Source organism: Balaenoptera borealis (genome assembly GCF_965194805.1).
Source record: "Balaenoptera borealis genome assembly, chromosome: 1".
Lineage (NCBI taxonomy): Eukaryota > Metazoa > Chordata > Mammalia > Artiodactyla > Balaenopteridae > Balaenoptera > Balaenoptera borealis.
The window spans coordinates 179,151,113-179,176,727 of record NC_138860.1 but is presented as its reverse complement, the minus strand read 5'-3'; the positions used below and the strand labels follow the sequence as shown (position 1 = coordinate 179,176,727).

The window sequence follows — 25,615 nt, the reverse complement described above, 5'->3', positions numbered from 1 at the left end:
AACGTGCCCAGGGCCACACGGGGACTTAGCAGCAGAATCAAGCAGAGAACCAGGTCCCTTGGCTGACCAGTTCCTATGCTCTCCCTGCGTCTCAGAACCTTCCAGAGACCATAGATAGAATCTGAGAGGTTGCCAAAGTCCCTAAAATTGAGTTAAAAAATGACACCTGTGGAGTATTTTTCTGAGGAAATGGCCCACGTAGTAATAACAGCACTATAGCAAATGTTGATATTTATCAACTAGTAACTCTGTGCAAGGCCTGCTCGAAGCGCTTTACGTGTACAAACTCATTTGAGCCCCACAAGAACCCTATGAAGAGGGTGCTATTATTATCCCCATTTGCAGCTGGGAAAACCGAGGCCCAGAGAAGTTAAATAACTTGCCCAGGATCACACGGCTGGTAAGTGGCAGAGCTGGGCTCTGTTCTACACATTCCCTGAGCTGGCACTACTGGTATTATCAGAACAGACCCTCTGGGTAATGTGTTTCTTTCTGACAATAGATTTCCAAACAATACTTAAGAGTTTCCTTCATTTCAAGGCATACTTGAGGGATCCAGGTGTTGGCCCGGATCCAGGTGTTTCTTTATTGACACAGCTCTGGGAGTCAAAACAAGTCTATTTTCAGGTTATTTCAACAGACCAAGTTTCCTCCTTTCTCAAGGAAACAACCCCCTCCCTTTGCCCTACAAACCCTGGCGGGAGGGCGGCTCCAGTTCTGAACTTGGCTTCAAAGCTAAATTCCCAGCTGGGCTGAACTGGCACAGCCTGGCTGCTCAAAGAAAGCCTTCATGGCCGAACAAAACCCAAGGCTGGGAGATGTGCCCGGTGCAAGGAGCCCGCAATTAGGCTGTGACTGGGACTGATTTATTACCCTGGGATTAGATGCTGTGTAAGGTGTTCTGCAAAGAGCTGAGCTCTGGCCAAGTTACCAGGAAAATTTCCCTCGACACACACCTGACCATACACAGATAGCAAAGCCTCTCGACAGCTCGACAGCTGGCAGGTATGGGGGCATGTGGGGGAAGGGAAGGACTCATACTTACTGAGCCCTTGCTACATGCCAGCCCTGGGCTGAGCACTTGATAATACAATTGCATTTGTTTTCCACAATGACCCTAGGAGGATGCTATTCTTATTCCTATTTTACAGATAAGAATATTATGGCTTAGAGAACGGGGGTGGGGGTGGGGGTGGTGGGGTGGGGGTGGGGGTGGGGGGCACCCACCCAAGGTCAAAAAGCAAATAGGTGTCAGAGGTGGGATGTGAACCCAGGCCACTCTGGCCCACAGACAAGGTGTCACAAGAGCTGAGGGGGAGTGGGGTGTTGGGGCCACAGAATGTTAAAGTCACAAACTCATGGCCCTTAGCATTCATCCATTCAATCCCCCCTTCCTACAAATGAGGATGGAGGCCCAGAGAGGAGAAGTGACTTGATAAGGCCACACAGCGAGTCAGGGCTGCACTGGGACTCTCTGTCCAGTGCTCTTCCCACCTCAGTGCACCATCTCTTAATGGGGGGAGGGGACACACAGGATGCTGTTATCTGAAGAGTGGAAGTTCTTGATTCCTGACAGGGGGGCCAGGGTCGCAGGGCACACTTACTCAGATTCCTCCTCTTTGGTTTCCTTCAGGCTCTCGAGGAACATCTCTTCGAGGAGGTCCAGCTCCTCCAAGGGCACTCGGAGGAGGGAGGTCACGTGGCAGATGAGGACTCGGGCCCGAGCATCATAGCGCCCTGGAAAGAGAGAAAGAGCACGGGGTCAGTTCAGCTTCTAAGCACAGAGATGTTAACAGCAGCGCAATGGATGAAACCCAAACCTCAGATACACCCTAAGCACACAGCCCCGAGAACCAGTCAGCTGAACAAGAAAACAGCTTCTGGGGCAGAACAGTGTGCAACTATTACCCATATGGATCGGAAGAAAGGTGGCGTTTTTCACCAAATTAGCAAAGATCAAATTTGCACATCCCAAAGCTGTTAAGGATGTGATATCACGATCAGAAGCAAATCCAACTCCATCATGACCTACAAGGCCCCTGGCCAACTCCACGGCCTCACCTTCTAGAATGTTCCTGCTGCGGAGCCTTTGCACTTGTGTTGTCTCCACCAACGGGAAGGCTCATTCCCCAGATCTTCTTGTGAGGCTCCTCCTCCTCATTCAAGTCTCTGTTCAGACACCTCCTGCCCAGAGATGCCTTCCTGACCCCCGGCCCCCATTACTCTACCCCTTTACCCTGCGTTTTGTTCCACACAGAGCTTGCCCTGCTCTGACATCATATCCGTTTACTTTCGTTTTTCTCTCCCCGTGAAGTATAAACTTTGTAAGTATAAACTCTACACTGCTTTATCTCCAGTTCTTAGGAGAGCGCTCGGCACAAAGAATAAATGTTCAGTTAATGACCTGACAGACCTGGGTACGGATACTATTTGTGTGTCTAACCTTGGGCAAAGCTCATCCTCGCTCAGGTGGAAGTGGAAATAGTAAGTTATCTCACAAAGTTTTGAGGAGAGGACTCTGGGTCCATGACGGGTCCTTAATGAATGTTGCAGAACCGGCCTCCTCTGCTGGGTGTCTGCAGTGTTGCACGGTAATTTTATACTAAGGTCGTAGTAGCTACGATGACCTCAGCTTCTGCAAAATAAACCAGTTCCTTCCTCAAACTAGGGTCCTTAGAGCGAGCCGTGGTCTGGCAGCACTTGCCCAGCTGCCCTCGGCCGCCTCCCTGGATGAGGACCTGTCTGTGTGTCGGGAAATAGACACCACAGGCCATGTCTTGGGGTTACTGATCAGCTAAAGTTCCACGAATAAAGGAGCTCCCTGCTCCCTCCTAGGATCACAGACTATTGCACGTAGGCCGTAATCGACCTGTGGAAATTAACAAGCCTTGGCCATGGTGATTAACTAATGGCAGTTATTATCAGCTACTAATTCATACTCCATTGGTCAAGGCTGCCGTGATTCAGTTTCTGGAATATAGACTGCCAGGTGCACAGGTGATTAAAACCTCCCAAGGTATTCTCGGGCACGGGACTCTGGAATGTCAGCCTCGTGTAAGGGTCATTTCAAGGACCTTGACAGCCAGGCTGCTGGACTTGGAGCTGAGGTTCTATTTAAGGCAGGTGGTGAGTGGTGGAGGAAGGGCAGGAGTCCTGGGCTACCCAGGACAACTTGCTGGGTGGCCAACTCACTCCTCAAGGGCCAATCCATCCTGTCTCAATAAAAAGCCCAACTTGGGGTTCAGGCCAAAAGCCTGGGCATCGTTCTTGATTTTTCTTGTTGCCCCTCCTCAGACATCCAATCTACCAGCTAATGTTGACAGCTGCACCTCCAAAATGTATCTTTAGTCTGACCACGGCTCACCGTCTCTGCTGCACGGCCACTGTGACTGCCATCGCTCTTCAAGGACCAGCCATTGCCCTGGTTCCTCTTGCCCCACACTCTATTTGCCACACAGCAGCTTGAAGGATGAAGTCATAAATCTGATTGGGGTTCTCTTCCCCAACTTAAAACTCCCCAATGCACTTAGAATAAAATCCACATTTCTTCCCATGGTCTGCAAGACTGTACATTTTCTAACCCCTTCCTGCCACTCTCTACCACCTCACTTTCTACTGGTCCCTGTTTCCACCAGTATTTGTCCCACCAAGAAGCCAAGCTCATTCCTGCCCCAGGGCCTTTGCACTTGTTGTTCTAACTAGCAAGCTCCTGATCTGAGAAGGTCTGGGTGCATTCATGCCTGGAGGAAGTGGTGTAATCAAGATGATTCCTCCTCCTGCTACCTCTGCAGGGAAGGAAACCAGCATCCACGGTGCTCCTAACAAATGCTGGGCACCACTCAAGAAGCTTGCATTCCTGATTGCTAATCTTCCCAGTGGTCCTGGGAAGCTGGTATTATGATGCCTCATTTTGCACAAGAGGGAAGAATGGGTGCAGAAAGGCTAAGAAACTTCCTAAATCAGGGGTCCCCAACCCCCAGTCCACAGACCGGTACCGGTCCGCGGCCTGTTAGGAACCGGGCTGCACAGCAGGAGGTGGGGGGCGGGCGTCCGCTGCTCCCCACCGCTCCCCATCGTTAGCATCACCGCCTGAGCCATCTCCCCGACCCGAGTCCGTGGAAAAACTGTCTTCCACAAAACCGGTCCCGGGTGCCAGAAAGGTTGGGGACCGCTGTTCTAAATCACACAGCTGAGAGAGCCGTGGAATTTGGCTTAAAACCCAGGATGCCAAAGTTTCTGTTCATTTCACTGTGGCTGCCTTTTAAAGGCAAATCTACTTGAGGGAACTCCCTGGAGGTCCAGTGGTTAGGACTCCGAGCTCTCCTTGTGGAGGGTCCAGGTTCGATCACTGGTCGGGGAACTAAAATCCCGCAAGCTGAGCGGTGCAGCCAAAAAAAAAAAAAAAAAAAATAGAATAAGGCAAATCTACTCGAGTGAGTTTTGGGATTCCAGGTCAATCCCATGTGGTCAGCTGTGAATCCTATCTTCTGGGTGCATGGGATATGTGGGGTGCACCCACAATCCCAGGCATAGCCCTAGGCCATGGGCCAAAGGTGCACACACAGGACCCATCACCCGGCAGCCTGTTCTCTGGAAAATCTTGGTGGGGGGCGGACTCGGGGATCTTGGCTCTGCCCCCACGGGGCAGGAGTATGCCAGCCTCCAACTGCTGGGCAGCCCCAGCACCCACCCAGACTCCGCCCTTGGAGCCCAACTGGTCCTTCTGGCCTAGGAAGAGCAAGGGACATGTCCAAAGTCACCCAGTGTGTTTGGACAGACCAGGGGGCAAAACAAACACTTCTGGGCTCCTTTTCTCACCAGCATCTCAATAGAGAAGTTGATGCACTTTGCACTTCACCATCCAACACTGTGCTGTGCATTAAAGGATAAACAGCGCCCCTGGAGCTTGACACTAAATGCCAGGTGCACCCCAGGCGCTGTGATAACCACCACCACCTGCCCTACATTTCCAAATGCACCTCCTCAGGGAGCAGTACAACCTCCATTGCCAGGCACTGAACCAGCCTCTGTTCTCAGTATGGATCTGAGTTCGGGAGCCAGAATGACCTGCCTGGGGTTGAACTTGCCTCTCCTCGGAGAGCAGCAGAATCTCAGACCTTTGGGAAGAGATCACGGCCAATCCCTTCCCTTTGGTGACCGCCCTCCAGACCAAAGGAAAGGAATTCAGAGGCAGAAACTTCAGCCTTTGTTGCGACACAGACTGGGGTTTGAATTTTCATCTGACTACCTACTAGCTGAATGGCTTCAGGCAAGTTTCTTGACCTCTCTGAGCCTCAGTTTCCTCATCTGTACAATGGGGGCAAGAATACCCTTTTAATCTGGCGTATGTTGAGATGCAGGGAGAAGATGCATGTGATGAGACTGGCCAGCACCTGGGATGCAGTAAGTGATCAAGAAAGGGTGGCTAATAGTACTCTTTTTATGGTAAATTGTCAAATTTCCTCTATCCTTAGATGCTAAGAAGCCAGGGCTGCTGGGGTGAGGCTGTGAGCTGCTGCTGCTGTGTCAGCACGGGGAACCTTCGTCTCGCCTTTCCCTGCGGTCCGAGGACACTCTCAGGCCATATTCATTCAACTGATTACCCAGCCTACTGCACTGCCATCCCTCGATGGACCAACTTTTTTTTTTGGCCATGCTGCGTGCCTTGTGGGATCTTAGTTCCCCGACCAGGGACTGAACCCGGGACCTGGCAGTGAAAGTGCTGAGTCCTAACCACTAAACAACAAGGGAAGTCCCCCAACTTTTCTAATTGTACATTTTATGTAACATTTAGAATATTTATACCCAATTTTTCCCTCAATGAATTTTTTTTCATATAAAGGAAACCACACCTTACTCTAGTCCCACGCTCCTCCCCCCATCCCCCCGCTGGGCACTGGGCTGACTTACAAGTCTGCCCAGGGTTTTCACTTTGGTGGGCAGAGCGTGGCTGGAGGGGCGGGACTTTTTTTTTCTTTTTAAATTTAATTAATTAATTAATTTTTGGCTGCATTGGGTCCTTATTGCTGCGCACGGGCTTTCTCTAGTTGTGGCGAGCGGGGGCTACTCTTTGTTGCAATGTGCATACTTCTCATTGCGGTGGCTTCTCTTGTTTCGGAGCACAGGCTCTAGGCGTGCGGGCTTCAGTAGTTGTGGCACGTGGGCTCAGTAGTTGTGGCTCGCGGGCTCTAGAGCGCAGGCTCAGTAGTTGTAGTGCAAGAGCTTAGTCGCTCTGTGGCCTGTGGGATCTTCCTGGACCAGGGATCAAACCTGTGTCCCCTGCAATGGCAGTTGGATTCTTAACCACTGTGCCACCAGGGAAGTCCCAAGGGACAGGACTTCTAAGATGCACCCTGTCTCAGGGCAGAACTTGAACTCAGATGGTTTCGGGTATGACTCCTGCCTTTTCTCTTCACGGCTTATTTTGGGGGGACAATTAAGGGCGTCCAACATGGCAACAAGCTTACTTCAAGGCCAGTGGTCATGGGAGCAAAGGGGGCCTATCTGAGGCCCTCCTCCAGCTCCACCCTCTCAGCTGCTGGCAAGATTGGCCAATCCTCTGGCCTCTACCACATGGGGTGCCCACTCTTCATTCTGGCCTCATCAAATCCCCTTAAAGTCAGCTGTAAGGATGAGGATTTTATCATTTTATCTCCATGTAGGAAGCAGAACAGCAGTTAAGCATGGACTCTGGAACCACAGTGCCTGGGTTCGAATCCTTGCTGTGTGACCTCGGGCAGGTGATTTCACTTTCTGGGCCGCAGCTGCCTCTTTTGTAAAATGAGGGACAGGAATAGCATCTACCTCCCAGGGCTGTTGAGGGGTTTAAACAAACTATAAAGCATTTTTCTCAGGGCCTGCACACAGTAGGCACTCAATGAGCATCGGCCCTGGTTAGAACTACTCCCAGCACCTAGCAGACGGCCCGGCACACACAGTGAGGGCTCCGTTCTTATTTGCTGAATGGATGAACCAGCCAGTTTCAATACTGATAGCAAGCTTTACGAATCTTGAGGATCCTGATGAAGAACCTAGCCACCAGCTGACAACGCGTTCCACCACGACAAACGACCAACCTCTCAAACCTTTCTGATTCATTGGGGAGGTAGGGTTTGCAACTCAGTAATAAAGACCAGGTCAGAAAGTAGAGCCAAGTTTGCGGTGAAGGTTGTTAGGTCTCATGCAGCTGCATGTCGTCGGGTTCCATGGCCTGGAGTCAATGTTATCTTTGGATTCAGAGTACAGAGGGCAAGAACCATGCTTCAGCTTAAGTCTCCTGCGCACGTTCACCATGAGACTCACTGCCTTAAATGGAATTTGAAACTTACTTTGAAATGCCACCTCGGGTTACTTAACCTCCTGAGCCAAATTTCCTGTCAGTGGGGATAACAGTATCTACTCTAGCAGTTGATTTGAGGATTATATACGATGCAATAATTCACCATCTGTGTACAGGACCTAGGAGAGCAACTAGGTAACTTATAAAGATTACCAACTGCAAATAAACCAGCCCCACCTGAGACGGCCAAATTTTGGGTCCTGAATCCATGGTGCTCAACCAGGGATGTTCTTGCCCCCCGAGGATATCTGGCAAAGTATGGAGACATTTCTGGTTATCACAACTCAGGAAGTGCTACTGGCATCTAGTGAGTAGAAGCCAGGGATTCGGCTAAATCTCCTACATGGCACAGGGTGGTCCCATAACAAAGAATTATCCAGTCCCAAATGTCAACAGTGCCACAGTTGTGAAACCCAGTCTAGAGTTGGCTCAGATTTAGTTTAACCTTCAACATATAAAAGGCTTATTTTTTCCAGTTGTGTGGGCAAGAAGCTTCACGGGTTGTTACTGGATGAGGAGAAGAAAATGATTGGCATGCACAAAAAATTCCACCCAGCTGCCAAGATGGCATCGTTTTGTGACTAAGATCCCAATATTGTCAGTAAGGGTCAACCTTCCAGGAAGTTCAGAGACGTGCGGCTTTTTGTGTTGATTTCTTGGGCTGATTCCATGATTAATCACCCCGTCTCACACCCAGAGAGAAATGCAGTAGCACAGAGAGTCTTCTGTGCTGTGTGTCCTACCCCATCAGTCTCTGTAGAAAAAAGATGTTTTAACCCTCAAGTTCAGACAAACCACCTTGTTAGTATCTAAGCTTGTGCTCTGAGGAAGGGACATCCATCCTTCTTTCTATCCATCCAACCTTCTATCCATTTATCCATCTGTTCCTCCATCCCTTCATCCATTCCTCCATCCCTTCATCCGTCCATCCATCCACCCAACAAGTACTAAATGCCCACCACGTGTCCATCAGTGTTGCAGACACTGGGATATGATGGTGAACAAGCCAGACAAGGGCCCTACTCTCATGGAGCTTACGGGAAAGGCCTTGAACAACTGGCCCAACTATGACACTGACCTTCTCCTTACAAGATCCTTGACTGTGTTCTTAGGACCAAAGACAGTTTTGTTTTGTTCTGAAGTAGCATCTGGCTCTTGCCCCTCATTTGTATTTGAAATTGAAGTTCAGAGAAGTTAAGTGACTTGATCAAGGTCACAAAATGAGAGTCTCAGAGACAGGATGAGAGTCCAAGTTTTCTGGTTCCCAGGGCTTTCCCATTTCACCACCACCACCATGCCCCAGTGGCACTCATGGCCTGCTTCCTGCATGCCAGCTCTGTTCTGAGCACTTTACCTGGGTTATTTCATTTAATCCTCACCACTGCCCTATAAGGTAAAAAGTACTGTTTGTTCCCATTTAACACCTGAGAAAACCAAGGCACTGAGACATTCAGGACCTTGCCAAAGTAGAGCTTGAATCTTAACACCAGGCAGCCTGATCCCCAGATGCACCCAGGTCTTGGTCCCTGGTTCTTCATTAATAAGGATAGAGTTGGACATGACAACTGTAGCCACTCCCACTCCGGGCCTCCTTTTCTCATCTACAGACAGACCTCGTTTTACTGCTCTTTGCCTTGATTGTGCTTCGCAGATATTGCATTTTTTTTTGTTTTTTTTTGTTTTTGTTTTTTTTAACAAATTGAAGGTCTGTGGCAACCCTGCATCCAGCAAGTCTATCAGTGCCATTTTTCCAACAGCATTTTTAAATTAAGGTATGTCCATTGTTTGTTTAGACCCAGCGTTACTGTACACTTAATAGACTACAGTATAGTGTAAATATAACTTTTATATGCACTGAGAAACCAAAAATATTCACGTGACTTGCTTTACTGCGGTGGTCTGGAACTGAACCCGCAATATCTCTGAGGTCTGCCTGTGTCTGATGAGAGGGTCGTCTAGATGGTTTGAGGGGCCACCTACCTCTGACCTCTGGGGAAATTTTGAGCCCTAGCACCCACTCCCATTGGGGTCCCGGTGTGCCAGTGAAGCTGCTCCTGTTTGTAGATGCCGGCGTCTGGTGGGGCTTTGAGATAAACCAAAGGCACGCCTCAGGTGTTGTCAGAGACTGGTATTCTTTAGATACGAGGTATTATTACATTTCCCGTGGGGATGCTGCCACATTCCTCAACCCCCGTGGGTAAAATCTGCTAAGGTTTTTGTTAATAGCACTTGTTTTAGAATGTCCAGCTCTGCCACTTACCAGCTTAGGCCAGTTACTTCACCTCTCTGGGCCTCAGTTTGCTCGTCTGGAAAGTGGGAGTGTCTACATGAAAGGATGGCTATGAGGACGATGTGAAACAATGCTTGACAGGGGTCGGGTACCATGACCAGCATTAACAGGTGCTTAATAAGTGGTGGTTATTCTCAAGAGACATTTCAAAGGCAATGCTGGTTTAGAGGCTGCCTACGAGAACACCCCTGGGAGGGAATGAAGTACCAGGTGATGACATTAGACAGGCTGTTTCAAACCCACTCCAATTATTCTGTGAGAGCCAGGCCAAGGTCACCCACAGCAAAGGGCGTAAGTTAAAGTGTCCTGGGTGCTCCTGGGAGCTCAGGAGGGCTTGTGATTGGCAGGCGGGGGCAGGAAGCAGGCTAGGATGAACGTGGCTCACCGGGTGAGGAAAGGGAGAGAGTGAGGCCGACACAGGAGTGCTGGGGCAGCTTCTTCTCCCCCGTGACAAGGCGGTGGGGCAGAGCGCTGGCCCTGGAGGCCAGAGACTTGGTTCTGACCACCAGGCCACCTCTGCCACTGTGTGCTTCCGGGAAAGCCCCTTCCCCTCTCTGGGCCTCAACCTCTCCACCTGGAAATATGGGTGTCTCATCCAAGATGACCTTGACCTGCAAAATGGTAACAACGATCTCCAGCACCCCTCAGGGGGCCGAGAGGGCTCCGTGCCTGTACAGCCCTTGGCAGCAGGCTGGGCGCCCAGCAAGCGCTCAAGAACTGGTGCTTTGCTGTTACCGTGATTATCACGTGAGCGTGTGTGTCCTGATGGGCTGCCTTGCTCTCTAGCAACCTGAGACTCAGACCTCCGCACAAACCCACCCCTCACTCCAACAGCGTCCAGGACGATCGGATATTGTTATTCTTCCCTTACTTCTGTTTGGAAAAGAAAAAAGTGATAGAGCTGAGGATTTTCAGACCAACTCTTCCACATCCTCAGACCACAACTCAGCCACATGGCCTCACCGGCTAAAAGAGAAGTGTTACTTCAGGTGGTGCCCGCCTGAAAGCAGGGGCTGGGCCAGATCACCCTTGGGCTCCCATCTGGCTCTGAGATATGGAGTGAAAGCATTCTGTGCGGCTAGACTAGGGCCAAACATATACATTGGGGTTTGAGCCTTAGCGCTGCACTTCTCAGACTATAAACTCCACGGGAACAGCCTGGGGTCTCGTGTAGGTGGAGAGCCCGCTCGGCCCCGGCCCCCGTGACCCTCCTCTGAGCGTTCTTCCCAGCCGGTGCTCCTGCACACGCTGTTTCTGCTGTTCTGCTGTTCCTAGCCTAGTTCTGTTCTTCCTCCTCTTCTCACCCCTCCCGTCCCCCACAAGCCAGGGTTCCGGCGGGGAGTGGGGGGGACTTCCCTTACTACACAGTGTAGAGGTGGTTGGGATTTCATTTTCAATTCCGTGCTCCTTCTCCCTGTTTGCCAGCAGAACAGACCTCAGAGGGCAGGAGCCAGACTCCAGAGCTACTCAGAAGGTGGAACCACAGGGCACCGTTGCGGAATCAATAAAACCGCTAAGAAGCACCACCCGGCGCTTGGCATGAATGGAGAGCTTCCGGCTCCGCAGCTCTACTGGCTTCCCTTTCCTTTCTTGCGCCAAAAAGGCCACTGGGGACGGGAACGCAGGGGCAACACCTACCACTGGCTTCACTGGCTGAGGTGCAGATACGTGCCCCACAACTTATGAAATCAACTCACCATCCTTGAGTGAGAAGCTCAGAAGGTCCTGAGGGAAGAGTAACAGGAATTAGCAATAGGTTGATATGTAACCAGCCTGCTCATTTGACAAATATTTATTGACCCTTAAGAAGTGGGAGAACAAGGCAGACAAAATACCTCTGCCCTACATTCGAGAGGCGAGCCAGACAAACAAGTAAGCAGATAACTGAATAAATGCGTGAGAATTTCAGGGAGTCAGATGAAGGAGGGGAAGGGCTGTTTTAAATCTGCTCTCTTGACCCACCGATAGCCTGTGTCAAGCTTCTGCCTGCTTCAAATGAACACAGAGCAGGTGAGTGACATGCCCAAGGGCACACAGCAAAGCTGCTGCTTCCAAAAGGAGGCACCATAGCTTAGCAGTCAGGAGCACGGGCTCTGGAGTAAGACTGCCAAGGTTCAAATCAGCTGTGTGACCTTGAACAAGTTACCTAACGTCTCAGTGCCTCCATTTATCATCCTACCTACCTAATAAAATTGCTTTGAGAATTAAATGAGTTCATATTAGTAAGGTATTAGCATATAACAAGTACTGTTTAAGTAATAAATCGATAGTAAATATTCAATAATGATAATTCAACATTAGCTCTGATCGTCATCATCATATGAAATTATGATGCAATATTTAATCTTCCAATTCCCCCCACGCCACTAGAAGCGATATTCAGGCTGACTTTGAGAGGAAATTATCTGTTCTACTTTCCCTGGCAGCCGCCACCTGGGCAGTGGGTGTACCTGAGTGATCACCAGTGGGTCGTCCTTCAAGATGGGGTCCTTCAATAAAATCTGAGCAAACATGTCTGCTCCTTCGCCTCCCAGGCCGCTGGCAAAAGCAGTCATGGTTGGCAAGACAGCTTCGGACAAGTCCAGCCACTTCACCAGGCTGGCCACAAAGTCCGTGCAGAAGGATCTGAAAGACAGACACAGCTGAGATCCTGGACCGTGCATCTCACAATATGAGGTGTGTGCAGGGATGTGAAGACCTGGCACTTACAAAAAACCACGGCGACTGTGGCCCATGGAATACGGAAGAGAGACAAAACCTGATTTCAGGTGTGTGGACTTGAGTTTCTTCCTCCACCAAAACTTTGACCACAGGGCTGATAAACCACAGGAACGAGGGTAACGAGCAGTTACTGACCATACGCCCTGAGGCCGGCCTGCCCTGGGGGCTGTGGAATCAAAAATGAGCAAGATGGGCCTTGGATGAGAAGCTCACAGCGGGGTGGAGACTTGGATGGAACTAACTGATCCAGTGCCGTGGGATATGCTAGGTCAGAGGCAGGAATCAAGCCCCAATGAGTCCAGAGAGTCCAGAGAGGGAGCCCCAAATCCACCTGTGAGGTGAGAGGCAGTGACCAGAAAAGGTTCCCACACATGGAGATTGGCTGCTGTTGGAAATGGCCACGGACATGCTTTCTGGAGACACACTGGCTGCTGTAGAAGTGGATAAAGTGCAGAGAAGTCTGTCCTCCAGCCGTGTCCACCGCCACCATGGGGGCTCTGTCCACAGCAGTCATTTGAGTTGAGTCCCACGGGGGTCCCTGGGTGGGGGATGGTTGGGGTGCTCCAGGAGAGAAGGGACCCCAGGAGCTGCAGGAAACACATGGCACCTTGGGGACCCCAGAAGAGTCCACATCAGGCTTTGACTCCAAGCCACCACTGGGATGCGGAACAGGGGAAGCAGATCAGAGGGGATAAGACCAGTGCAGAGAAAAGGCTTCCCAGAGACAAGCAGAGCTGCCTGGTAGAGAGGACGACCTCAGGAAGCTCCCCGCTTGTACCACTCGGCTCCGGCTCCCGGGATCCCAGGCAGCCCACCCAACCCATTCTTTAGAGCTGCTGCTGCCAAAGCCCAAGTAGAGAGATCTCTGCAGGCCGGGCCTGTGACAGGAGCAGTGCAGGACTCGGGTTCAAATCCTGGCCCTACCACTGTTTTGGTCCAGGTCCCTGGGAAGCAGCTCTGAAAAGATTATTGGGGATTCCGTTGGGGTCAACGTCTGTGAATGCGCAGGGAGGATGCAGGACTAGGCAGGGAGATCCAGTCTCAACAGAAGCCTCAGCTGACCCTGCAGGGAGATCTGAAGATGGGGTGACCCTCGAGAACTGCCCCCAGTGGGGCAACAGGGCTGGGCCTTTATACCCTTATTTCAGACAGTCATCGGACAAAGGCCGCCCCAGGAAGGCGGCAGAACCTTGGGTGAAGTGGCTCTCTTCAGCTGAGGCAGGCCCAGGCTGTGCTGGAAAGGCCTCTCAGTAGCTGGGGGAAAGTCCTTCACTCCTTTTTTTTTTTTTTTGGCCATGCCACGGGGCATGTGGGATCTTAGTTCCCTGACCAGGGATCAAACCTGCGCCCCCTGCCGTGGAAGCATGGAGTCTTAAACACTGGACCGCCAGGGAAGTCCCAGGAAAGTCCTTCACTCCTGAAGGACATCTGAGCGAGTAACTCGACCTCTCTGTGCCTCAGTTTCCTTATCTGCAAATGGGTCTAAGAAACCAACTTCATAAAATTGTTTGAGGATTAAATGAGATGATACATATAAAGCACCCCGAGCAGGGCTCGGCAGGCAGTAGATACTCAACTAATGTTAGTTGGCATCACTATTTTATTTACAAGGTGACCAAGAGAGGCAGTGGAGAAGAGGGTTGAGTCGGGCTCTAATGTCTGACCCCTCGGGGGAGGCCCGGCTCCCTCGGCGACTGGCTTCGTGCCCTACTTCACCTTAGTTTTACTCTCCTCTGTTGTAAAATGAGGATGATAATAGGGCCTGTCTCACAGATTGGCTGGAAAGATTAAATGACATGATAATAGTGCCTGGCACACGATAACCCTCAATAAACGTTAGCTACTGCTATAACAGTTATTGTAACCTACCCCGCTACAATTACTGGGATTACCCTGGGATGATATGTGAGTGTATATGCGGGGAGGGATGACTAAGTGAATTGAGCATTACTTCGGGGTAAACATATACGTAGTGCCGAGGGCAGCAGCACGGCCTGGCCCTGTGTCCATGAAGGAAGTCCTGGATGTAGAGAAGCATCTCATAACAAGAGTGGAGGGGTAAAGAGCACGAACTCCAGTTCAAATCCCAGCTCTGCCACAAGCTGTGTGATCTTGGACAAGTTACTTAGCCTCTCTGTGCCTCTGTTTCTTTATCTGTAAAACAGTGGCGATAATGATGAAACCTATTTCATAGGGTTGTTGAAAGCTAAGTTAACATTTGTCATGTGCTTAGAGCAAAACCTGGCACATATAAAGCCCTATATAGGTGTTTCTTTAAATGAACAAATGAATTAATAAATATATATGTAAAGTGCCAGTACAGCAATCTATTAAATAAGAAATAGCATTGTAGAATGGCAGGGCCTTGGTAAATGCTTCTAACGTGACCGGTGATCTAGTTGAAGCACATAAAAATCAACAGCAATAATGATAATAAATGGTGATCACAGAGCAACTATCTGTCAGTCCCTGTACTTAGTGCTTCATACACCCGGACTCATTTACTTCTCATTACAGCCCCATGAGGGAGGGAGGTACTATTTTTACCCCCATTCTAGAGATAAAGACACCCAGAACCAGAAAGGTGTTTGTTAGTTTGTTTTGTTTTTTTTGGCCGTGCCACATGGCTTGTGGGATCTTGGGTCACTCAGCAGTGCAATTGCGGAGTCCTAACCACTGGACTGCCAGGGAATTCCCCAGAGAGGTTAAGTGACAGCTCCAGGGTCCAGGGTTCTCTCTGACTCCAGAGGCCATGCTTAACCACTGCAGAGATCGTCCCTCTCCAGCAATCACATTCCTTGGCACCCACCGAGTGCTGGGCACCGGCTAGACTGGTGCATCCATCTCCCCTCTCATCCTTGCCGTGTCTTGAGACGGAGCCCCTGGGCTGTGGAGGTTAAACACCATATCAAGGGTCTCCTGGCTGGGAAAGGGCAAAGCCTCATCTGGAATCCAGGTTCCCGATTCCTAGTCCAAAGCTCCTCCTATTCACTAGGGGCTGGAAAACTACACCAGGGGGCTGCAGCCCCCATTTTTTTTTTTGAAACTAAGTTTTATTGGAACACAGCACGCCCATTCCTTTACATGCTGTCTCCCGGCTGCTTTTAGCCTACATGGAACAGCAAAGCTGGGTGACTGCGACAGAGACCACAGGGTTTTGCAAGCCTGAAAGATCTAGACTTCACGGACAAAGCTTACTGACCCCTGCTCTACACCATTAATATTTTCATGTTTAATAAATAGAGTTCATTGTAAGGAACAGCATCTGTGACGCTTACAGCATGGAAGAGAGATAAATAATTTAAAGGCTTGCTTTTATGCCCCATGTGGACATAAACTAACACAGAATGTTTTCTAAAGATTATTGAAACCAACAGCATATCTGGGATTTACAACCCAGATTGAGGTTGGTTTTAAAATGTGTTTTGAAGACTGAGATCAACCAAGTGGAAAGAGGTGGCATACTGCATTGTAACTTTCAGGAAGGAAAGTGCCCCCAAGGCAGATGCTTCCGGCTCAGCCACATGTGCTTAAGGCCATACTTGGATTTTGTGGGGGACACAGAACAATAACTTCTCCATGTGCCCTCCCAGGCGGTGCCCAGCACAGGCCTGGCACACAGTTCAGGTTCATAAATATTTGTTTATGTGAACAAAGTATGCAAAACTCTTCCCCCGCCTATCTACCAGCTTATCAGGTAAGGATTTATCAGATCTGAGAAGCTTCTGGAAAGATAGAGCTTCCCATGTATGGCACAGGTATGGGCTAGAGCAGGGAGAGAGTTGGACCCTTGCAGGAGATGGGACCCTGGCTTGCTTGGGAACAGAACATCCAACGAGATATATACTAACCTCTAGATAGAGAACGTGGTTTCATTATTAATAATGAGAACATCCAACGTTTGTTTGGCAGTAGCTCTGTGCCAGGCTCTGCAGGGGCCATCAACACGTTCCTTCCTCAGGACCACCCTCTCTGATGGATGGCCGTTTCTCAGCAGCAGTGATTCCCCAGCCCCTTCTTCCTGCCCAGTAGAAGCCCCCTCCCATGACGGAGACAGAGAATGTCAAGTGCCTTTATCTTTTCCCTGCCTCCCTTGCAGGTGAGGCGAGGGCATTTGACTAGACCTAGCCAATGACACAAAAGGGGAAGCCTTCTCAGGGTATCCCGGGAAAGAGTTCCTCCCTGATGAGAGACTTGAAGAGAATCCCTGTCCTCCTCTTCCATGCCTTGGGTCTTGTTCTGTGATGGTGTGATGTATGGCACTGCAGCAGCCATTTTATGATCAGGAGGGGGAGGCTAAGAGAACTGCAGAAAAGCCAACCCAAAGGCTTTTTGAGGTGCTGTATCAATGCTGGAACTCTCTTCCTTTTGATTTCTTGTTAAGTGAGAAAAACAAATCTCTTATTGTTCATTTATTATTTTTTTTTAATTTTTTTTTTTAATTTTATAAATTTATTTATTTATTTATTTATGGCTGTGTTGGGTCTTCGTTTCTGTGTGAGGGCTTTCTCCAGTTCTGGCAAGCGGGGGCCACTCTTCATCGCGGCGCGCGGGCCTCTCACTGCCGCGGCCTCTCCCATTGCGGAGCACAGGCTCCAGATGCACAGGCTCAGTAGTTGTGGCTCACGGGCTCAGCCGCTCTGCGGCATGTGGGATCTTCCCAGACCAGGGCTCGAACCCATGTGCCCGGCATTGGCAGGCAGATTCTCAACCACTGCGCCACTAGGGAAGCCCCTTTTTTTTTAATTTTTAAATTTTTTTCACATCTTTATTGGAGTATAAATGCTTTACAATGTTGTGTTAATTTCTGCTGTACAACAAAGTGAATCAGCTATATGTATACATATATCCCCATATCCCTTCCCTCGAGCCTCCTTCCCACCCTCCCTATCCCATCCCTCTAGGTCATCACAAAGCTTTGAATTGATCTCCTTGTGCTATGCAGCAGCTTCCCACTAGCCATCCATTATACATTTGGTAGTGTATATATGTCAATGCTACTCTCTCACTTCATCCCAGCTTCTCCTTCCCACCCTGTGCCCTCTAGTCTGTGCTCTATGTCTGCCTCTTTATTCCTGCCCTGTCACTAGGTTCATCAGTACCGCTTTTTAAAATTCCATATATATGTGTTAGCATACGGTATTTGTTTTTCTCTTTCTGACTTACTTTACTCTGTGTGACAGATTCTAGGTCCATCCACCTCACTACAAATAACTCAATTTCATTCCTTTTTATGGCTGAGTAATATTCCATTGTATATATGTGCCACATCTTCTTTATCCATTCATCTGTGGATGGACACTTAGGTTGCTTCCATGTCCTGGGTATTGTAAATAGTGCTGCAATACACATTGTGGTACACGTATCTTTTTTTTAAAACAAAAAAATTTATTTATTTATTTATTTTTGGCTGTGTTGGGTCTGCATTGCTGCGCGCAGGCTTTCTCTAGCTGCAGCAAGCGGGGGCTGCTCTTCGTTGCAGTGCGCAGGCTTCTCATCGTGGTGGCTTGTCTTTGTTGCGGAGCACAGGCCCTAGGCGTGCCGGTTTCAGTAGTTGTGGCTCGTGGGTCTAGAGCGCAGGCTCAGTAGTTGTGGCGCATGGCCTTAGTTGCTCCGCAGCATGTGGGATCTTCCTGGACCAGGGCTCGAACCCGTTGTCCCCTGCATTGGCAGGTGGATTCTTAACCACTGCACCACCAGGGAAGTCCCTACATGTATCTTTTTGAGTTATGGTTTTCTCAGGGTATATGCCCAGTAGTGGGATTGCTGGGTCATATGGTAGTTCTATTTTTAGTTTTTTAAGGAACTTCCATGCTGTTCTCCATAGTGGCTGTATCAATTTACATTCCCACCAACAGTGCAGGAGGGTTCCTTTTTCTCCACACCCTCTCCAGCATTTATTGTTTCTAGATTTTTTGATGATGGTCATTCTAACTTTTATTATTTAAATCTCTTTTAGTGCAGTGTACTGTTACTTGCAGCCCAAAGTACCCTGATTGGTAGGGGTAAGTTCCAGGATTGTCTTCATTTTACAGATGAGGAAATTGAACAAATAAAGTAAGTCACAGACTCAGCAAGCACCTACTGTGGGCCAAACACTATGCCATGTGCTTTAACTATATTATCTCATTTGATTCTTGTAATCACTCAGCAGGTGGGTATTACTAGCCCTATTCTACAGATGAAGACACTGATGCATAGGGAAGTTAAATAAACTGCCTAAGGCCACATGTAACTGGAAAGTGGCAGGGGCAGGACTTGAACCCAGATCTAAGTCCAAATCCCATGGAATGTCTCCTGTGCTAAGAAAGTCAGTATTTATCCATCCTTCTTCTCACAGACCTTTACCGAGGGTATGTGTTGCACCAAGCTGTGTGCCAGGCACTGGGAACTCAGAGATGAACGAGGCAGCTCCTGCCCTCCAGGGAAGAGTTACGGTGCAGCACGGTGGCTGTGGTGACAGGTCACTGGACAGACAGGTGGAGAAGCTTCCTGTCTGGGGGGGTGAGGAGGGTCTGGGAAGGCTTCCTGGAAGTGACCCCCAAGGAGATGAAAATGCTCAAGGTTCGGGCCAGTGGGAGGGACAAAGATAAAAAGAAAAACAAACAAAAACCCAGCCAAGACCCAAGGCACGGGGAAGTTTACTCATGGAGACCATGGCTGGGGTCGGGGGCTGCGGTTCTTGAAAACACTGCAGATGCAAAAACTTCTTGCCATCTCCCACCCTCAACCCATCGCTCCCTGTCTCAGGAATGGTATCTCTGTCCTCCCAGGCCCCCCTCCCCATCTGGACCTTTGGGGTCAAAGTTAGCTCCTCCCTCTGCCCCGTCCACAGCACCCAAGCTGTTCCCAAGTCAACTGCATTCTCCCTGAGAAAAACTGCCTCACCTGTGTCCCTCCAGCTCTGGGTCACTGTCCTGGTTTCTCCAAACAACTCCCTCCTCCGGTCTCCAAACTCTCTCCCCGCAAAATCCTTGAAGGCCTTGAAGGCCAAGCCCAAGCTCTTAGCCACTCTACTATTCCAACTCCATATACTGAGTGTCACTGAACCTGATACGCATCGTGGCACTTAGCCCACTTGCCCACTGTTAAAATCACTCATTTGGGTGCCCCCCCCACCAGATTGTAAGCACCAGGAGGGCAGAAGCCAGGCCTTGCTTTTCTTTGTTTTCTCCACAGGGCCTTGTACTACACTCAGCACATAGTAGGTGCTCAGTGAATGTAGATATCTTATCCCCCTATTAGGGTGTGTCCTACTTGAGGGCAGGGATAGTGTCGGCCTTGTTTGTCTTACTCATGTCCACTTTCCATGTACTTCAAACGGTGCCTGGTGAAATGCTTGTAGGTGCTCCTTAAATGCTTGGTGAAGGTATAAATAAGTGGGTACTGAATGAGGGATGCCCTAGCCCCATACCACGTTGTGAGCTCCTTGAAGGCAAGGACAATGGCTTTCTCCTCTTTGTAGTGTCCAGTAACACCTGGCAGGCTGCTTGGCTGCAAAGAATCATCTCCCTGAAGAAGCATGACCGCCCCTCTGTGAGATAAAAGCGCTCACCTTTGCTCAGGTTCTGGAAAGAGCTGGGACAGGGAGACGCCACAGAGGGCGGCATAGGCAAAGCGGTTGGTCTCGGTCAGCTCCCGGCCTGTGGGCAGATGCGGCTCCCCTTCCACACCTGGCTCGGCCACCTGGGGCAGCCCCCGGCTCGACCTGTCCCCTGCGGCCATTTCCAGCCCTGCAGGGAGAAATCCCAGTGAAAAATGCTTTCAGCAGGTAGGCAAAGCTTCCTTAAACGGGACACAAAAACTACCACATCATAAAAGAAAAGGTGGATAAATACGCCCTCATTCAAATTAAAAACTTCTATTCATCATCTTTAAGAGACTGGGGCTGGGGGAGATATTTTCAATGTGTATATCACAAAGGATTTGTATCCATAGTGTAAAAACAATTCCTACAAGTCACTAAGAAAAAGAAACAAGGCAAATTTAAGATGGGCAAAAGACTTGAATAGGTACTTCACAGAAGATATCCAATGGCCAATAAGCACACGCAGAGGTGTTCAACATCACTGGGCATCAGAGAAACAGAAATTAAAACGCCAATGAGACACGGCTACTCACCCATCAGAATGGCTAAAATTGAAAGACTGACAATACCAAGTGCTGACGAAGATAAGGGACAAATAGAACTTTCATACACTGCTGGTGGGAGTGTAAATTAGCCATCTGAGACATGGAAATTAAAACTCCAATGAGATACTACCATTCACCTATCAGAAAGGTTAAAATTAAAAAGACCTACAATACTAAGAGAATAAGGAGCAAATAGAACTTCCATACACTGCTGGTGGGAGTGTAAATTGGTACAACCATGTGAAAAATGGTTTGACTTTATCCACTAAATTTAAACATGTGTCTTCCCTACACCCCAGCAACTCCACTCCTGAGAAATGAAGGTTTATGTCCCCCAAAAGACATGAATGCTCATAGGAACTTCACTCATAATAGTCCCAAATGAAACAACCCACACGTTCACCCACAGCAGAATGGACAACCTATGCAGATTTATACCATGGAATATTACACAGCAATGAAAAGAATGAAGTTTGGCTCACCACAACAACATGAGTGAATCTCAATGGTAAGCAGATGGTCATTCACCAGAGAATATATACTGTAGGATTACGTTTATACGAACTTGAAGAATAGGTCAAACCAATATATAGTGAGAAGAGTCAGAAGAGAGGTTGCCAGTGGGAGGGAATATTGGCATAGAAGGGGGACAGCAAGGCTTCTGGGTGATGGAAATGTTCTATATCTTGACCCAGGTGGTGATTACATGGGCATAAATATATTTTAAAAATTCACTGAGCTGTACACTTAAGATTTGTGTACTCTATGTATGTTATACTTCAGTGAAAGGAAGGAAGGGAGGCAGCAAGGTCTCCTTCCCCCTCCTCTGTCCCTCCCTTTATTCTCTCTTTCCTTCCCAGGGGCAGAAGGGGAAGAAGGGAAGGGATGGGTGGGGAGGATTGGGGAAGGGACAAACCAAGCCAAGTCAGGCATCCAAGGGCCCTGGGAGCGGGTACTGGGAAGGGTACCAGCCGTGACCATAGGGCACTGTGGATACGAATGCAGGCTCAGGACCAGACAGACAGGGTGTGAATCTAAGTGCCTCCAACTCATAGATGTGGGACCTTGGGCAACTCAACCTCTCTGCACTGAGATTCCTTTACCTAAAAATGGACTGTAATAGTACATGTCTGGAAGAGCTGTGTAAGCAATAAATGACATGGCCATGAAGAAATAAATGCATAAAAGAATCAACAAACAAATAAATAAGATGTGCAGCACAGTGCCTGGCAGACAGCAAAGGTGTATAAATAATAGTAAGAGGCAACATTATTGAGCCACTGCTGGATGCGAGGCCCTGGGGCTACAGTTTTTAACATGCACGGTCCCAGCCAACTCTACGAGCCGGGTACTATTGATACCATAGCATCCAGTTTTCAAACCGGGGGGCAACAGCCTCAGAGAAGAAGTAACTGGGCCCGGGTCACATGCCAGTAAATGGCAGACCAGAGCCCAAAGCCAGAGCTCTTGGCCACCATCTCTGTTTTGAACACTCATCTTATCGCCAAGAGATTTCTAGTCTAATACCCATACTCCACACTGACTTTGGCCCACAAATTCGTTCTCATCCAGCTGAGCAATAAAATCTTTTGTTCTCAAAGTATCACCTCCATGGAGGGATTATTTAAAAATTTGTCCACAACTAATATTACATCAGTTTTTCAAAATAACTCTGAGGTAGTTAAAAGCCACAAACCAACATCTGGACAGCATGTAACAGTTTACAGAACACTTTAAATCCATTTAATTCTTACAACTACCATGTAAGGTTAAGCAGGACGTGAGGCGTTATGACTCTCTCCTTTAACTATAAGCTTCAGAGAGGCCAAGCGATTTCCCCAGAGTTACACAGTAAGTATGTGATGAAAGTCAAACCAGACTTTGGTGCTAAACCCCATGTTCTCTCCTCTACACCCGCACAGGGATTCTCCTTCCCTTGTTTCGGATGGAGAAATTGAGGCCCAGAGAGGTTAAGACCATGCCCAATGTCACCCAGCAAGACTGGCCTCCAGGGCTTCCCTGGTGGCGCAGTGGTTGAGAATCTGCCTGCCAATGCAGGGAACACGGGTTCGAGCTCTGGTCTGGGAAGATCCCACATGCCGCGGAGCAACTAGCCCGTGAGCCACAACTACTGAGCCTGCGCGTCTGGAGCCTGTGCTCCGCAACAAGAGAGGCCGCGATAGTGAGTGGCCCGTGCACCGCGATGAAGAGTAGCCCCCGCTTGCCGCAACTAGAGAAAGCCCTCGCACAGAAACGAAGACCCAACACAGCCAAAAATAAATAAATAAATAAATTAATTAATTAAAAAAAAAATTATTTGAAAAAAAAGACTGGCCTCCAATGGTTGCTCCAGGAACCCAAGTTTGAGATCTGTTTGTGGCAGATTTCCCTGGCTCAGATAATCAGCACAGACCATGTTGGTGGACAAAGAGGACAGCAACAAGCCACGAACTAAGGACATCACCGGGGGCAGCGTCTGGCCTTGATGTCAGCAGGCTTAGCAATTTCCACTACCTTTAAACAACTCCATGTGCCACTTGGCAGCTGGGGTAATTGCCCTTATTACCCAGAAGAACCCAAGATGGTATTTTATTGGGCTGGTATTTGGGGAGCCCCATGTTAGTTCTCAGCTCAAGAAGAAACAGCCTTCTAATCAGAGAAGCATGAGCTGGCCTGTCTCTAACCACAGGGGAGAGGGGGTTGTGCTGAGTGCACGAAGAGCTCAGCTCAGGCCAAATTCATTCATTCATTCATTCAACAAAATACTCTCCTGATGTCCTATAATCCATTCTCTACACAGTAGCCTGAGTGGCCTTGTCCTATATACCAATCATGTCACTTGCCTGCTTAAAGCCCTCCAAAGGCCTCCCATCACCCCAGGATGAATACCAATCCTTTCATGATAGTCTACAGAGTCCTGATCCGGCCCCTGCCCACCTCTAAACTCCAGCTCATGTCCCCCACACCCGCCTTGTTCACTACACTGTAGCCACGCTGGCTGTCTTTCTGCTCCTCAAATACGCAAGCTGGTCCTCCCTCTGGGCCTTTGCACCTGCCATTCCCCCCAGCCTGGGACACTTTACATTTGACCTTCACATCATTCTGGCCTTAGCCTGAATGTCACCTCCTCTGAGAGGCCTTCCTTGATTCCCCAGGCCAAGCTACTCTGCCTCTCTATCCTAGCACCCTGTTCTATTTCTATAAGACTTACTCCGTCTTAAGTAATACATTTTTAAATTATATTGTTTACTTGTGTAAACAAGTAGAACATAAACTTCTTGAGGCAGGTCCCTGGTTGTTTTTTCACTGCTGTAACCCTAGCTTTCTGAGCAGGCCCTGGAGTACTGCAGGCATTCAATAACTACTTGCTGGATGAATGAAGAGGGCCTTGAGGCAAATCAGGGGACAAAACTGACAAATTCCCTGCTCTCAAGGGGCTTACATTCTGGTGGGAGACAGGCAATAATACACCAATACATCATGATCATAATCATTTAAGTACTTGCCCACGATCACGTAGCTATTAAGTGGTGGAACTGAGATTCGCACTCAGAGGATCTGGATGTAACAGTCCACTAAATAAGTAAGTAATAAGTAAGTAAGTAAATAAATAAATATATAAACATTCAGTTGGGCAGTGAACAGTTAGGGAGAGGGGCATATGCAGTGATCAGAACGGCGGGGGTGACAACAGTATCGGATGCAAGGTGCCATTCCAGCAGAGACCTGCAGGAAGTACGGGGGACAGCCCTGCAGATGGATGGGACAGGGTATTCCAGTAGAAGAAACAGGACAGTGGTAGAGCTAGATGGACAAGTAAACAGACGGTGATAACCCAGTGGGATAAATGCTGTGATGGAGAAAACACAGATAGAGGGATACAAAGAGGGGAACCCAGAATTGGCTTCCCAGAGAAGGTGACATCAGACAGGGGTGGGGTCAGGGGAAGAGAATGTTCTCGGCAGAGGGGATAGCATCTGTCAAGTCCCAGAGGGAGAAGAGAGAGGATGCTTTTGAAGAACCAAAAGGATGCTCAGTGTAGCCAGGGTTTGGACAATGGGTGGGTGCAGAGGTTGGGAGGGAAGAAGTGAGGTTGGGAGGGAAGCTGCCAGGGGCTACACCCTGCAGGACCGAGTCCCCCAGCTAAGGAGTCTGACTTGACCTCAAAGGCAATGGCCATGAGGGGAGCTGAGTGGGGGTACACGGGACCCCTTGGTACGACTTCTGCAACTGCCTGTGAATCTATAATTATTTAAAAAGGAAAGGTGGGATGTCACTAGAGAATATGAAAACCTTAAGTTCTAAGTAAATCCAAAATAGATATTCGCCTCCACTCCAAATCAATCAGTTAGTTAATTTAATAAACATCTACCAGGGAATTCCCTGGCGTTCCAGTGGTTAGGACTCTACACTTCCACTACTTCCAGGGCACGGGTTCGATCCCTGGTCGGGGAACTAAGATCCCACATGCCACACAGCACAGCTAAAACCCCCCACAAAAACCAATAAATAAATAAAGAAACAAATATGTACCAGATACGTACAATAAATATGTACCAGGTGCTGTCTTACATGCTGGGGACACAGCGGTGACTAAGACAGACAGACAACCACCTTCCACCACAGAGATACATTCTAGTCGGGGAGACAGACAACATGTAAACTCAGGACATTTAAATTAAGATTATTTTAAATAATGACAAGGGTTCTGAAGAGAAAGAAACCTTTAATAATACTCACCCAGATTTCAAGAAACAACCGTGGGCTTCCCCTCTAAGTGTGAAAACAGGCTGTCCAGCTTCTTGAAGGTTCTTTGGAGAAATATGTAAATTTCCCTGGAGGAGCAAACCAGAAAAACAAGCCCATGGGTCCATAGGGTGTGGGATCTGGAGGAGGCCTGTGGGAAAGAGGGATTGGTTAGCCCAGGGCTCAGGGCTAACCCTACTACCACTACTACCACTCTTCTGGGCCTTTGCCCCCGCAGCTTTGCAGGCAGCTACCATTCACTGGGCACAGCCCTGGCGCTGTGCATGGACTGTCGGTTCTAAGTCCTTGTACCCTGAGCCGTGGGTGCTACACTGGCTCCTTGGTTAGCCTGGCAGTAGAGGGCAGGCACCGGATCTACTCCATAT

At 49.0% G+C, this 25,615-nt stretch overlaps 1 protein-coding gene across 9 annotated transcripts in view; it reads right to left on the bottom strand.

Annotated features, from left to right (window-relative positions):
• The window catches only part of TMCO4 (transmembrane and coiled-coil domains 4), a 92,733-nt gene that overhangs the window by 56,561 nt on the left and 10,557 nt on the right, over positions 1–25,615 (bottom strand). For 6 of the 9 annotated variants that reach the window (XM_082399537.1, XM_082399536.1, XM_082399540.1 and 3 more), the window contains 5 exons: positions 25,224–25,380; positions 19,906–20,083; positions 12,080–12,254; positions 11,327–11,354; positions 1,605–1,737 (listed from right to left, as the gene is read on the bottom strand). In XM_082399537.1, the coding sequence (XP_082255663.1) occupies positions 1,605–1,737; positions 11,327–11,354; positions 12,080–12,254; positions 19,906–20,075 (506 nt within the window). In that variant the 5' untranslated portion in view covers positions 20,076–20,083; positions 25,224–25,380. The remainder of the gene's footprint in view (positions 1–1,604; positions 1,738–11,326; positions 11,355–12,079; positions 12,255–19,905; positions 20,084–25,223; positions 25,381–25,615) is intronic. The other 3 variants (XM_082399538.1, XM_082399539.1, XM_082399541.1) reach the window with 2 other exon arrangements.